Raw genomic sequence first — 15382 nt, 5'->3', positions numbered from 1 at the left:
GGCCAGTCAGGTAGTAATAACTAAACCTCTTGCCGCCTTACGGTCCAAGAACTAACAGACAATCATCATGTTCCACAGTCATACAAATATACAAGCAGATACATGTTTATAGCATTTAGCACTTAGCATGTATCAAATAATAATTCACAAACAACAATACTGATGAGGATACATTTGCTGAGGATATAATATTTTAGGGCACAGGTTTAACATGGTGTCTCATGCACACAGGTAAAGCATATATACTATATTTAAGCAGTTATACATATAACTACATAAATAGTTACCAAACCATGAGTCAAGCTTGATTTCAATGATGTGTGTACATACCCAGCCAGTCTACAGGAACCCTAACCTTGGCATGCTCTGATACCAAGTTGTAACGCCCTCGTTACCCCAGAACAGTTACGGTGAACAGTGAACCAGAAATTTGACTCTCTACCCAAGTCATTTGGTTTAAAACGTGCATCTAAGTGTTATTAACAGGCTAAGGTGAAAAACCAATCAAAAGGAAAGAATATATTTTATTTAAACGCATAAAACTGTTCATGGGCCCATAAAAAAAACATTCACAAGTTATTTACAACTCAAAATGGTCATTACTGTTTCGAATTTACAAACCCGCCGACCTAAGCGGAAAAAATAGGGTAAACCCCCTAGTTCCTCTGAGAACTCCTTGGAACTAGGGGTCAAGCGGCCACATATGTACACAACATCACCTAAGCTCTCCTCTCAAGGCTAGGTGAGTTTTTCTTTCCCTTTACATGCACCACATAGCACCCATGAGCCAAAGCCCAGCAAGAAAACACAATATAGCATTAATATAATATCAACAATGATCATAATAATCATTCAGGACTTTCAGTCCAAAACAGAGGAGTGACAATTGGAAAAGTCACTAAAGTGGGTTCCGTTCCCATCAGCCATGTGACGATAGGGTCACCGGGGCTTAACAAATAAGTGATCCTTTCACTAGCTTATCAAGATAGGTGCTCGATGATCAAGTCACCAATATAACCTATTGCATGACCATAGAGTCATAACCGTGGGATTCTGCTCCCTAGCCATGTGACAAGCTGTCACCTAGGCCTTAGGCCCTAGCTCTGAGTAACTAGCTTAGACTAGTCAAGCGCTTATAAGTTTCATCGACCTTAGGGTCGGTCCAGCATTAATGCCTTAGAGTCATTCAACGCTGATATCGATTAGATCTAATCTTCAATCGGCCCTGCGTTCAGGAGGCTTATGCTGTTTCTGACTCTCAGGTTAGTAATATGCGACCAATGTCGTCCCTGACTAATCAGTGTCATACACAAGTAAACAACATTTGCTAGAATTTAATATGCAATCAATGTCCCCATTTATCAACCAACATGCCTCAACAACAATCATGCATGTCATATATATACAGGGTGCAATTTTCTTACCTCTAGTTCGAGCGAGAAATAAAACAGGAACGACTCCTGAGAACGATCGACCTTTTGATTCCTTAGCGGTGACCTAATCACATCCAATTATAACCTCCATTAATGAAAATCAACAATAAATGGGTCTTGACCTAAACCCCACTCTTAGGACCTCGAAACATGCCCACACAGTGAGTAGATTCGATCCCAAGCCTTAAGGATTGAAACCCCGAGCCAAAAATCCTTAAAAACACTCAAAACGGGATTCTGGAGGAACAGAGTAGCACTACAAAACTGCTCAATAGCACCCCAGCGCTATACTCAAAACCCCCAACCGCCCAACAAAAGTCCCGTGTAGCGCTATAGCGCCGTCTGATGGGCGCTGTAGCGCTACCCCCAGACTGATTCTCCCTTGAAACCTCCTTCTTCGACTCCTTCAATTCCAACCTGATTCCAATGCTTCCAAACCTCATTTTTGGTGCCAAATGAACCCAAAAACCATCCTCACATACCCCAAGCATCACAACCACAAGAACCCTAGCCAAAACTCCCAACAAAACCAAGCGTCCAACCTAGAAATCCCAACTGAAAACTAGAACTAAAACAGAGCAAAGCAGGGATTTTAATGGCTAGAAACTTACCTCAAGCTCAGATTATGATGCTCTTCAATGGTGGAACACACTCCCAAACTCCCAAGACTTACTTCCCAAGCTTGAATCCTCAAGAATGGCTCAAAAATCCAAAGAGAAAATGGCCAAAAACAGGTACGGGAAAAGCTTGAACTTATGCCCTATTTTCCTTTTCTTTCTACAGCCTTAAATGGCTTATATCTATCCTAGGGATGAAAAGACCAAAATACCCCTAGGTCAATTAAGGGTTTCTAAAGGCTCTCAAAGGAAAAATTGGTATTTCCCACCTATCTCGTTAATCATAATTAACGCTCTCCAATTCCTGCTATTCTCGATAATCTCAAACATCAATAATTCATATCTCGTTACCCTTTTAATTCCCGGCAACGCTCTAATCATTAAAATCACCCCGAGACTCATCCCGAGCCCCGAACTTAAACTTGTTATGACTAGCTCGAACAAACCCACATTATAATGTGGTCTCAACAATAGGTCACCGACATGCATACAAATATACAATTACGCCCTTAACAGGCCAAATTACCAAAACACCCCTGCAATGAAATGTGGACCCACATGCATGCTTTTAACATCATATTATAATATAATTCACATATACATGCATATAATCATTTAATGGCATTATTAAACAGCTATGGCCCGCCCGACCTACTAATCCAGCCATTAAACCGCATTAGGGATTTCGGGGCATTACCGAAAAATAATAATTTAATATTAAATTTGATTTAAAATTAATTAAACTTTTGTTTTTATTTAGTTTATATTTTAAAATATATTAAAAAATATTTTTAATTGTTAATTATTTTAATTCAAGGGTATTTTTATCATTTAAAAAAATTATTTGACCAAAATTGGTCTTAGGGTATTATTTTGTTCTATTTTGCAAAACACAAGGTTCAAATTGTCATTTCATAAAACAAAGGGTCCGATCGATAAATTTTTGCCTAACACATGGCCAAAATGGTATTTACCCTTAAAATATTCATTCAAAAATTAAAACCAAAGTAACCATGCATGCTTCCAATAAAAAAAGTATTTTGTTAAATTCCAATATATCATATTTTTTTCACTCATTAGAACTAACTAATTATTCACTTATATAAAAATAAAAATTGTAAATAGCCCCTAATTGAATTTCTGGCTCTGTTCTTGTTAAATGTATCTGCCATATCTTTAATTAATGGTTGATTAGTGCATAAAAATATATTGGCTCCTTTTTAAAAAAATTAACTTCATTCAATCAAGCAAATAAACCATTACAACAGGATAGGTGCATCCAATTTAGCAATAGGCCACGCAATAAAGGGAAGGTCCCTATTCCAACTAGATTAGGGCTTGAGCCCCGGTTATTGAACATGGTTATAACCATGCTTGAAATGTTTGATTAAACATGATTAAATTACACTGTGCATATTTTTACTAAGTGATAGGTGCTTATCTACTTGTATCTAATTGAAAAGCTCGGCTTATAAGCTGTGGTCAGCAATAGCGTGCGAAACACATGCCGTTATGGCTGGGCTAACCTGGAAGCTTGAGATACGCTTGCACGGCTCTATGGCTGCTTGGAACATAGAGTGTGGTTAACGCTTGACCGACTCTATAGCCGTTTCCAAAGGGAATAGTGTGATGGGCACATGTGTGGCTATATTGTCGCTTAAATGGATTGAATGCATGCCTGAGTATTGGTTATAAATGATAAGCATGCTATTTATGATTTGTAGTCTGTTGACTAACTGTTTATGAGCATGTTTATGTTTTCTTACTGAGCATTGGCTCACGGGTGCTACGTGGTGCAAATAAGGGCAAAGAGAAGTTGGACCAACCATGAATTGGAGAGCTTTAGGAGCGGGGTCTACATATGCGGCCTGCTCGACCGCCACAACTGAGATTACTTGTTGGAACTAGGGTTGAACCCTGATTTTGCCGCCTAGGCCTGCCTTTGTATTATATTGTATGTGTATCAGTTATAAACTCTTTTTGGAATCCCATGTACAGACTTAAATCTTTTTAATGAAATGATTACTGTTTGACCAAAAAATTTAATACATAATGCTTGAGTTAGCCTTAATTACATTTTTTTAAGTCCAAATGAGTAGTTTAACGAGTTAAGCATTATTTAAAGCAGAAACGGTCCTAAATTAGTAGGGTGTTACAATCACCTTCTTCCAGATCCTCCCAAATATAGTGTTTATAAACTTTCGATTGTAGAATCTTCTTGATATCATTTTTCCCACCACGCTTTTATCTTCTAAGTCACTACACGTTTCATTTGTAACCGACCAATCCTCCTCTTCTTCTACAGAAAGAGAGTTAGTTAGCGACACAATATCTTCCGGCTCCTCCCCATACCAGCCAAAGCAGCAAAAGCATGAGCCGCACCATCAGATGTGCAAACCTAAGACTCATAGTGTACCACGAAGTTCACATTAGGGGTGTTCATAAAACCGCCCACACCGCATAAACCGTCCACACCGCACCACATCACACCGCAATTTGCGGTTTAGAACCCTTCGCGATGCGGTTGCGGTTTGTATTTTTGCCAAACCACACGGTGCGGTGCGGTTTGCGGTTTTAAATTTTATAAATGCGGTTCAAACCACACCGCACCGCATCATTATATATATTAACTTTTTTATATTATTTTTTTTCAATTTTACTACATTTAAAGTTAATGCATAAATATTTATATAGTATAATATAATATACACAATATCTAGAAAGAAATATAATGTTTCATAGGATGCTAACACATATTCTCCTTCAATCTAAAGATATTCCTCCTTAATTAAAATAATATTTACTTTTATATTATATTTTTTATTTGTTATTAGTTTGTTATATTTTTATTGCTTTGCTTAAAATTTATTAGCTTGTTGTACATTTAATTATTTTGTTAAACACTCTATGGTTGTGAGATTTATTATGAATCTTTCTTAATTATAATATTTAATTGTTAAATTATTTAGCGATAGGTATAAACCGTCAAAACCGCACCGCACCGCATTTTTGCGGTGCGGTTTATGCGGTTTGAGGTCTATGCGGTGCGAGTTGCGGTTTGGAAAATTGTTCAAACCGCATATGTGGTGCGATCCAAAAAATTAGAGAAAAACCGCACCAACCGCACCATGAACACCCCTAGTTCACATGGTCTAGAGCGACCAAACATAATTAGCTCCTTTTTAAATGATAGTGATAATAGTGAACTTCAATTGGTTGCTGTTATTTTTCTTTTTCCTAACATTATTGATGATTCATGTTGCTTTATGGATATACTTAATAAATCTTTAGTGCAATGTTCTATTTATGCTGTGTCATTTGTATTTTAAAATAGTGGCAAATACATAAACTATGCCAATATTGTTAATCAATATCATGATTAATCAAAGTATCCCCCCTTTTGAGAAGAATTTGGATTTTGATTTTCAGTAAGCGTACGTACCAAGTAGCCATCCACTAAAGTCTTGTCCTTTTTGTGACTAGAAAAACAAAGAAATAAACTTTAAAATATGATGGGAACAAATTACAAAATAATTTTCCTGTATCAATCCAATTTTAAAACAATATATTTGCTGTGTAGATATATAATGATAAAGTCTATGCAACTAAGGCATCGGTTATGGAACACCCCCTTCTAATACTTTACTAATAAAACCAAACAAATTAATCAAAGCATATTACAAACTGCACAACTTCTTGTCCGTTACATAGTACATAGTGGAATTCAAAATCAATATAATGTGCCTATCAAAATGGAAATAAATGGGAAAAGCAACTTTCTTTGTGTGTGCACATAAATATATATACTTACGCACAGTTTTTTCTTTTCATTACCTCTCCTTCATATTGATCTATTTGGCTATATTATATATGAGTAAACAAACCCAGAAGCCAAAATCAAGTTCTAAAGTGATTACAAAGGAAAACCATGGCGGTTTCTTCTCAAAATGCTACAACTACGGAACAAGCCACAATCAAGAAGGGTGGCCTTAGAACAATACCATTTATCATAGGTTGTAACTAATATCTTTTATTTATAGCCACAATTACTCTTTTCTTTTTTATTGTTTGTCTAAAGGAACTTTATTAATTAAGTTGGGATTTTATGAATTCTGTGCAGCAAATGAGACATTTGAAAAGGTTGCAAGCTTTGGGCTTCTGGCTAATATGATGTTGTATTTAATGTATGAATATCACATGAAAGTCACCACAGGAGCCAATGTTCTCTTCTTGTGGAATGCCTTGTCAAATTTTACTCCAATCATTGGAGCTTTTCTTTCTGACTCTTTCTTGGGTCGGTTTCGAGTGATTGCCTTGGGGACAATCATTTCTTTACTTGTAAGCTCTTTGTTACTCTCATAATATAATATATATTGTTCTATATATATTCTCAAGTATGTATAATCTTCTTTTTTTGATTAGGGAATTGGTGTTCTGCTTTTAACTGCTGTAATTCCAAACGCAAGGCCTCCTTATTGTGACATAATGCATGGAGACAAATGTGTTGCGGCAAATCTTGGCCAACGTTTACTACTGTACTCTTCATTTTTCCTGATGAGCATTGGAGCTGGAGGGATCAGACCATGTTCCATGGCTTTTGGCGCAGATCAACTCGACCAACCCGAAAAACCAGAAAATGAGAGGAACATACAGATCTTCTTCAGTTGGTATTACGCTTCATCTGGAGTCTCAATAATATTAGCTGTGACAGTCATAGTTTATATTCAGGATCACGTTGGTTGGGCTCAGGGTTTTGGAGTCCCCCTGGGGCTCATGGCGTTTTCAACTCTCATGTTTCTTTTGGGTACTTCATATTATGTTAAGGTCAAGGGAAACAAAAACTTGTTTTCTGGTTTTGCCTATGCGGTTTCAGCCGCTTGGAAAAACAGGCACTTGTCTCTTCCACCAAACAACTGTGATGGTAATTGGTATCACAACAAAGGTTCCAAGCTTGTAGCCCCAACTGATAAACTAAGGTAATAATACCAATATGATTTTGCTTCAAAAATATCATCAATACAAAAAGGGATATTCTGTTTTCATAGTGTAGTTATTTCAGGTTTCTTAACAAGGCTTGCATAAAAAGAGACCCTTCAAAAGACTTGACCCCAGAAGGGCAAGCCATAGAACGATGGAGCCTATGCACTGTGAGACAAGTAGAAGAGCTAAAAGCACTGATCAAAGTACTCCCTATCTGGTCAGCCGGCATCTACATCGCAGCAGCCATCGGCCAATCCTTCTGGCTAACCGAAGCAACTAAAATGAACAGGCACCTGACCCCACATTTCCAAATACCAGCAGGCTCATTCTCTGTCTTCACACTCCTCGCCCTAACACTATGGGTGGCCTTATACGACAGAATCATAGTCCCACTTCTCTTAAAACGCAACCCAAAACAACATCAACCTGGGTTAGGCTACAAACTGAGGATGGGCATAGGTTTGGCCATCTCTTGCCTGGCCACCGCAGTGGCTGCCATAGTCGAGAAAAAGAGGAGAGCACATGCAATCAATGGAGAGATCATATCAGCCATGTGGCTGGTGCCTCAGTACAGCTTGATTGGGCTAGCTGAGGCTTTTAACGCAATTGGGCAGATAGAGTTTTACTACTCACAGTTCCCTAAAAGCATGTCTAGTATTGCTGTGGCTCTTTTCACACTTGGGATGGGTTGTGGAAACTTGGTTGGGGCTCTTATAGTGAAGATTGTGGATAATTGTACTCAAAACTTTAACGGTGAGGGAGTGAGTTGGCTCCCTGATAATCTCAACCAGGGTCGATATGACCACTACTATTGGCTTCTCACTCTCTTGGGTTTTTTCAATCTGTTGTACTATTTTTTGTGTAGTTGGGCTTATGGAACTTGTGAAAATAGACAGATATGGGAGGAAGAAGAAGAAGAAGCCATAGTTAGGAAAGAGGAAGAATATTTGTCCAAATCTAAGGAGTCAGCTACCTTTGCAGCCTGACCTAGCTAATGTATGTTGATTATGGTCTTGCTATCATCAAGAGACCAATCCTAATATTAATAGAAATATTACCAGAGTAATAAGTTGTCAATATGAACCCTCATGGCCTTTGAGAAATTTTTATTAAATGTTATTTTATTGGATAAGACATAAAAACAAGTAAAAAAAACTTATTTAAATGAATTAAAAGTGGAGAGTGAGTTTGAGATTGAGATTGAGTATAGTGCTACTCGTATGCGGTGTTCTTCTCTGACAAAATAAAGAAGGAATGAAAGTAATGTTAATTCTATTCCTTGGATCGAAAAGGATAGTACAGTGGTCATATATAGCTATACTGAGCAGGACCACACAGGGCACTAAAACAAATTGGATAATTAACAAACTTACATATTAATCATATAGTTTAACATCCCCCTCAAACTCATTGGGCGAGGCAGCACGGTGAGTTTGGTTCTAAGATCCTAGAACTGTTGAGCAACAAGTGGCTTCGTGAGACTATCAGCAAGTTGATCAGAGGAGGAAGTAAAACAAAGCTGCAGTGCTTTATGCAGAACACGTTCCCGAATGAAATGGTAGTCAAGCTCTACATGCTTGGTGCGGGCATGTAAAACTGGATTGAAGGCCAAATGGAGTGTACTGAGATTGTCACAATACAGAATAGGCACCTGTGAAAGAGGGAGATGCAGTTCAGAAAGGACTGATTGAATCCAGGATGCTTCAGTAGCTCCATTAGCCAAAGCACAGTATTATGATTCCGTACTCGAGCAGGAAACCACCTTTTGCTTGGAAGAAGACCAGGATATGAGATTGGAACCAAGGAAAATGCAATAGGCGCTTGTACTACGACGATCATCAGGGCATGAGGCCCAATCGACATCTGTATAGACATGAAGAGAGTGATCTAAGTCAGGGGTAATATGGAGGCCAAGATGCCATATACCTTTAATGTAGCGCAGAACCCTTTTAGCTGCTTGCATATGGACTGTGGTAGGGGTGTGCATAAATTGACACAACTTTTTGACAGCAAAAGCCAGATCAGGCCGAGTGAGTGTGCAATATTGTAGAGCACCAATTGTACTTCGATAGTCAGAAGGAGAGTCCAAAGGAGTACCATCATGTATGGACAAAGACCCCAGCGCCAAAGGAGAAGCAAGAGGCTTGGAGTCTAACATACTTGTCTTGGTGAGAATATCACGAAAATATTTAGTTTGGCTTAAATGTAACCCAGCAGTTGAACGATGCACTTCCAAGCCAAGAAAGAAATGAAGGGGGCCTAGATCCTTGATGGCAAACTGAGAATGAAGATAGGCAAGTAACTCAACGATCTTGATGGAGCAAGAACCAGTCACGATGATACCGTCGACATAAACAAGAACAATAAGCACGACTGAACCAGAAGCGTAAACAAACATAGAAGAGTCAGCCCTGGAAGAGATGAAACCCCACTGACATAAGGCAGAACTCAAATTCAGAAACCAAGCACAAGGAGATTGGTGGAGACCATAAAGAGCTTTATGCAATCTGCATACATAATTCGGGTTAATAGCATCAACAAACACCTGTGGCTGACTCATATACACAGTTTCCACTAGATCACCTTGTAAAAAAGTATTTTGTACATCTAATTGCTTGATATGCCAATTTCGAGAGACAACCAAACCAAGTATCAAGCGGATAGTGGTGGGTTTAATCACAGGGCTAAAATTGTCATGGAAATCAAACCCGGAGTTTGATGGTATCCTTTAGCTACAAGACGGGCTTTATAGCGAGAGATAGTACCATTGGGATGAAGTTTGATACGAAAAACCCATTTTCAGCCCACAACTTTGGCACAACTCGGTTGGGGAACAAAGGACCAGGTGCCTTCAGAATGTAATGTATAAATTTCTTGATCCATGGCAAGACGCCACTCTTGATGTTTCATAGCCTCATTAAAAGTAGTTAGTTCGACTGGGATAAGGGTTAACATGCCAGCAAAAAGCATCGGTTTAAAAATGCCTGACTTTGCCCGAGTTACCATAGGGTGAATATTGGTATGGACGGTAGGTGTAAGAGGTTAAAGAGATGCTGGGAAGGAAAGGGCAGGGGAAGAAGAAGGAGACGACATAAGATGGGAGGAAGGAGAAACAGTAGGCACAGAGTGGATAGAGTTAGAGATGGGGGAAGAGGGTTGAGGTGTGGGAGGACATGGGGAAGCTAATTTAATGGTGGGAGGGATGAAAGGTAAAGATTGAATAATGATATGTGGTTTTATGGGAGGAGTAGTGACAGAGATGGACTGAAATGGAAAACTCGTTTCATTAAAGACAACATGACGTCTGACATAGACCCGACCAGTGGTAGAATGCAAGCAAAGGTAACCCTTATGGTGACTAGAGTAGCCAAGGAAGACACAAGATTGAGACCTGAATTCGAGTTTGTGATTATTATACGGTCTAAGAAATGGAAAACACTCACAACCGAAGACTCTTAGATGATCATGGTGAGGATGTTTCTGATATAGCACAAAGTAACGGCTGGCAAGATTCAAGACACGAGTAAGCAAGCAGTTGATCAAATAGACAGCCATAGTGAATGCGTATGGCCATAATTGGACAGGTACGGAAGCATGAGCCATAAGAGCCATGACCATATTAACTACATGGCGGTTTTTACGCTCCACACGCCCATTTTGTTGGGGCATGTGTGGGCAAGATAGTTCATGAGCAATACCAGATTTGGCAAACACGGGGGTAAATGAACGGAACTCCCCTCCCCAATCAGTACGAACGCGTTTAATTTGAGCCTCAAATTGAGTGGAAACCATGTTTTTGAAATTAAGGAAAGCATTGAAAGCCTCTTCTTTAGAGGAAATAAGATATAACCAAGTAAATCTAGAGAAATCGTCAATGAACAAAACAAAATATCTAACACCAGTAATTGAAAAAATAAGGGAAGGACCCCATAACTCACTATGAATAAGCTCAAAAGGCTTGGAAGCCCGAGATACAGAAACAGGGAAAGGTAATCTATGCGACTTGGCAAGTTGACATGCCTTACAAAATGAAAACTGAGAATGTCTCAGAATAGACAAGTTACATTTAGATAAAATAACAGTAATGACTTCTTTTGAAGGGTGACCCAACCGAGAGTGCCACAAATTTGGATCCAAAGTGGTGTGAAATAGCTGGAAAGTAGAAGAAGAAGAAGGGCGAGACATAGGGTTGGACACCTTGTGGATACCACCCTCAAGATGACCCGTGAGTAGAGTTTGGTGAGTGACCTAGTTTTTCACAAAGAAACAATGCTGATGAAACTCAACATAAGCATGGTTATCAGCACACAAACGAGACACGCTGAGAAGATTTTTGGTGAGGGAAGGTGAATGGTAAACTCGGGACAATTTTAGAACAGAATGAGTAGCAGGCAATGAAGCAAAACCAACGTGAGAGATAGGAGCACCCTTACCAGTACCCATTGTGACATGTTTAGAACCAGTAAAAGGTTGAGCTCCCTCGAGCACATTCAAATCAGGAGAAAAGTGGTGTGACGCCCCTTAATCCAAATACAAGCCAGGATCATAATGGCCCACGGGAGAAGAGGAAGAGTAAGGGAGAATCTTTCCAGGAGTAGGCACCGAAGTGTGTTGAGAAACAAAAGCATTGAAAGGTTTAGAGGTCGGAGGAGGAGGATGGTAATTTGGATTCTGGCGGTGATAGCACATATTAGTCGTATGGCCTATCTTCAAGCAGATTTGGCAACGAGGTTTATACATATGGGTAGGGCGAGACATAGAAGGAGGAGAAGTTGAATACCAGGGGTGAAATGGTTTGGGACCAGAGGAAGAGGAAAAATGAGAGGGGCGAGAGAAAGGGCGGTGATGAGGGGCAGAGTGAGAAGGGTTGAATGATGGAGGTCTAGATCTGGAATTGTTGGTGGTGAGGTTAGTGAAATTGGCTTGAAGGGAGCTAATGGTATCGACTGCATTTTGACGAGCAAAACGAGCATCGTAACTGAGCAACAAGCTGTATACCTCTTCCATAATGGGTTTAGCAGCACGAGCCTAAATTGGAGTAACATGGGCATTGTATTCTCTGCCTAATCCATTGAGAAAATAGAGCAGCTGGTCAGTGTAGGAAATGGGTTCCCCAATAGAAGCTTAAACATTGCAAAGACCCCAAAACTTCTTAATATAAGCAAACGTCGTGAGACCGTCCTTCTTGTGTGTTTGGAGCTGAGTACGAACTTCCGAGAGGCGAGAGAAAAAAGCAGTTGTGTAGACCTGTGCAAGAGCATTCCATATTTTAGCAGGTGTGCGATAACCCACAATCTGTCCAAGCAGAGATTTGTTAATGGATGCATAGATCCAACTCATAACCAGCCGATTATAACGGTGCCAAACGTGAACCTCTTGATGAACTGGGTCGGTGAGATCAGAAGCATTTGGGATCAGACAAGGACGAGCACCAATGATGAAATCCTCTAAGCCATTTGTAATGATAATGTTAAGCATCTGTGTTTGCCATACCACAAAATTATGCTCATCTAATTTAACAGCAATCAGTTGGTTTACTGACAGGAGCGTGGGCAGAGTGGTGGAAGAGGTGGAAAAAGTGGGAATAGCAGTCAAGGGTGCGATGGGAGAGTGGGTGATGGGTGTTTGTGTGGAGGCAACAAGTACTGGTTGGACGGGTGTGGTTTCCTCACGGGAGACAGAAGATGAATTGGTGGGGCTATTGACAGAGGCCATTAGAGTTGTTTATGGTTCTGATACCATGACAAAATAAATAAGGAATGAAACACAGGGCACGTGCACTTTGCCTAGTACACACTAAAACAAAGCACGCAATTGGATAATTAACAAACTTAATGCATATTAATCATATAGTTTAACATTCTCCGACTGTCCCGAACTAGTGATACTCACGAGCTAGCGAATTGTCAAGGATTTCTTTTCTGTCCTCTTATAATTTTAATCATCATTCTTGCACCATCCCCATTTATTTCCCATTAGGAATGGGGTGGAGAATCCCCTATATTGAGGCGGGAATCACCATAGGGAACCTATTTATTTAAAAAAAAATTAGATTAAAATTTTAAAATAAAAAATTAAATTATATGTAAACTAAAATATTACACAATATTTATGATTTAAAATACTAAATATTATCTCAAATAAAATTTAAAATATTAAAAAAATTACTAATATACTACAATAACATATAAAGAAATATATAAAATACACATAAAATATATAATAACTTAAACAGATAGTTCCATCCCCGCTCCCACCTCGTTTAACGGGAATTGAAAATTATCTTCGGCCCCCCCCCCCCCCCCCCGTTCCTCATTTAGACGGGAATTCTCTGTCCCATTAGAGGCGAGTCTCCACGGGGCCTCGTCCCCATGAGAAAAATGTGCATCCCTATCTCTAACTCTGGAAGGCCCTGCTTGAAGGATATTAGGCAAAATTTTGTTGATTTAAATTTCCATGTTTTCTGTTTAGTCGAAAGTCTACTAAACTTCTCATGAGCTTGCTGTTTGGGCTGTTAGAGACACAGTTTTTGGTTTATTGAACTTCTGGGAGTGGGAGGTGATCCCAGTGTGATCACTCAGTTGGAAGAAAGTGAAAAGCAAAATAAAATAATTATCACTTAGTCAAATTTATCAAATTCTTTCTCAAACTATAGGTCCTCTACTTTAATGTAGAATTTAACCCACCACCCATGGACTGGCAAAGCCTGGTTGAATCTCATTAAAAATCTCTGATTGTAAGTAATATACTAATATATATGATAACTCTACAAAATAGAGTTATTTTACCACTTTTTATGTGCTAATTGTTGCTTAATTCTTGAGATTTTAATTGATTTATTAAGTTTTAACATAATTTTGAATTTATGGGATTTATTTTGATTTTATATATTTTTTGTGTGTTTTTATAGTTATTTTGTTGTAAAAATGTTGTAATTAATTATTTGAATTATTGTTGCTTAGTTTGAGGTAAAAAAAAATGTTATTTTATTGAAATTAAATGTTATGTAAATTAAATTTTAATTAATATTTTTATGGAAGTTATATGGTATATTTTATTAAAGAAAATAATTAATTTTAATTTAGTTTATGATTATTTTGTAGTAAACAATGTGGTATTTTTGAGCTTTGAAAAGTGGTAGTTTTGAAAGAAAAGAAAGACAAAATGGCGATTTTGAAGCCAGCCACCATGAGCCCAAAGCTCCCTGCCACCTTAGGTCCAATGCCTTGCACCCACCCTGTTGTAATGCCCAGAATTCTCCGTTATGGTTTAGTGACGGGAATAGTAAGCTGGGAGGGCCATACTTGTTTAATTATGCCGTTAATTGATAAAATGCATGTATATGTGGATTATATTATAATATGATGTGAAATGCATGCATGTGAGTCCATATTTCTAACTACAGGGGTGTGATGGTAATTTGGCCGTTGGGGGTAAATTGTATATTTGTATGCATGTCAGTGATATATGTTGAGACCACATTATAATGTGGGTTTGTTCGAGCCATTCGGCATGAGACGATCATGGTATGTAAATTATTGGTTTAGTCATAACAGGCTTAATCTCGGGGCTCGGGGTGATGTTGATGATTAGAGTGTTACCCGGAATTAAAGGGTAACGGGATATGAATTATTGGTGTTTGAGACTATCGAGGTTAGCGAGAATTGGAGAGCGTTAATTATGATTAATGAGATAGGTTGGAAATGAAAAATATGCCCTTGGGAGCCTTTAGAAACCCTTAAATGACCTAGGGATATAATGGTCTTTTTACCCCTAGGATAGATATAAACTCCTTTATGCTGTAAGTTGATGAGAGAAACAGAGCAAGTTCTTGAGCTTCCAGTACATTCTCCTTCTTCCATTTCTCTTTGTGATTTTTGGTGATCTTGTTGAGGATTCAAGCTTGGGAAGTAGGCCTTGGGAGTTTGGGAGAGTGTTCCACCATTGAAGAGCATCACAACCTAAGTTTGAGGTAAGATTCCAGCCATTGGTTTACTGGTATACTCTGTTTTGGTGTTAGTTTTCAGCTTGTGTTTTATGGTGGATTGTTGGAATTGATGGAAGTTTTGGTTGGGGTTTATCTTGGGTTTTGCTAAGGGAGTGATATAGATCAAGTTTAGGGGTTGTATTGGAGGTTTGAGTGGTGTTTAAATTTGGTTTGAAGGGTTGGTTCCAAGAGAAATCGCAAGGGAAGAAAAACAGGGGTTTTGACTGAACTGGAGGTTGGGCCACGGCATGGCCAAGGAGGGTCGCGGCCCTTGAAGGATGCTGAAGTTAGGCGCCTCTGTTTGAGGGGCGGGTCGCGGCCCTTAGTGGCTTTTTGGCCAGAAATGGCTTTTTGGCTTAGGGATG

The 15382-nt window shown here is 38.9% G+C and overlaps 1 protein-coding gene across 1 annotated transcript; it reads left to right on the top strand.

The window, feature by feature from the left end:
- Positions 1-5912: 5912 nt before the first annotated feature.
- Positions 5913-8094, top strand: LOC133793761 (protein NRT1/ PTR FAMILY 1.1-like). Its single transcript, XM_062231047.1, has 4 exons — positions 5913-6063; positions 6171-6388; positions 6473-7026; positions 7110-8094. Exons 1-4 carry the CDS (start codon positions 5979-5981, stop codon positions 8014-8016), a joined length of 1764 nt encoding a protein of 587 aa, XP_062087031.1. The 5' UTR covers positions 5913-5978; the 3' UTR covers positions 8017-8094.
- The last annotated feature ends 7288 nt before the right edge of the window (positions 8095-15382 follow it).

Source organism: Humulus lupulus, chromosome 8 (assembly GCF_963169125.1).
Source record: "Humulus lupulus chromosome 8, drHumLupu1.1, whole genome shotgun sequence".
Taxonomy (NCBI): Eukaryota; Viridiplantae; Streptophyta; class Magnoliopsida; order Rosales; family Cannabaceae; genus Humulus; species Humulus lupulus.
This window is presented reverse-complemented; position numbering and strand designations above follow the sequence as displayed.

Excerpts from the sequence above, each read along its gene's own strand:
- LOC133793761 (XM_062231047.1), top strand. The coding sequence starts at position 5,979 with ATGGCGGTTTCTTCTCAAAATGCTACAACTACGGAACAAGCCACAATC. Across the intron at positions 6,064-6,170 it reads AACAATACCATTTATCATAG|CAAATGAGACATTTGAAAAG; the intron begins GTTGTAACTAAT and ends AATTCTGTGCAG. Across the intron at positions 6,389-6,472 it reads GGACAATCATTTCTTTACTT|GGAATTGGTGTTCTGCTTTT; the intron begins GTAAGCTCTTTG and ends TTTTTTGATTAG.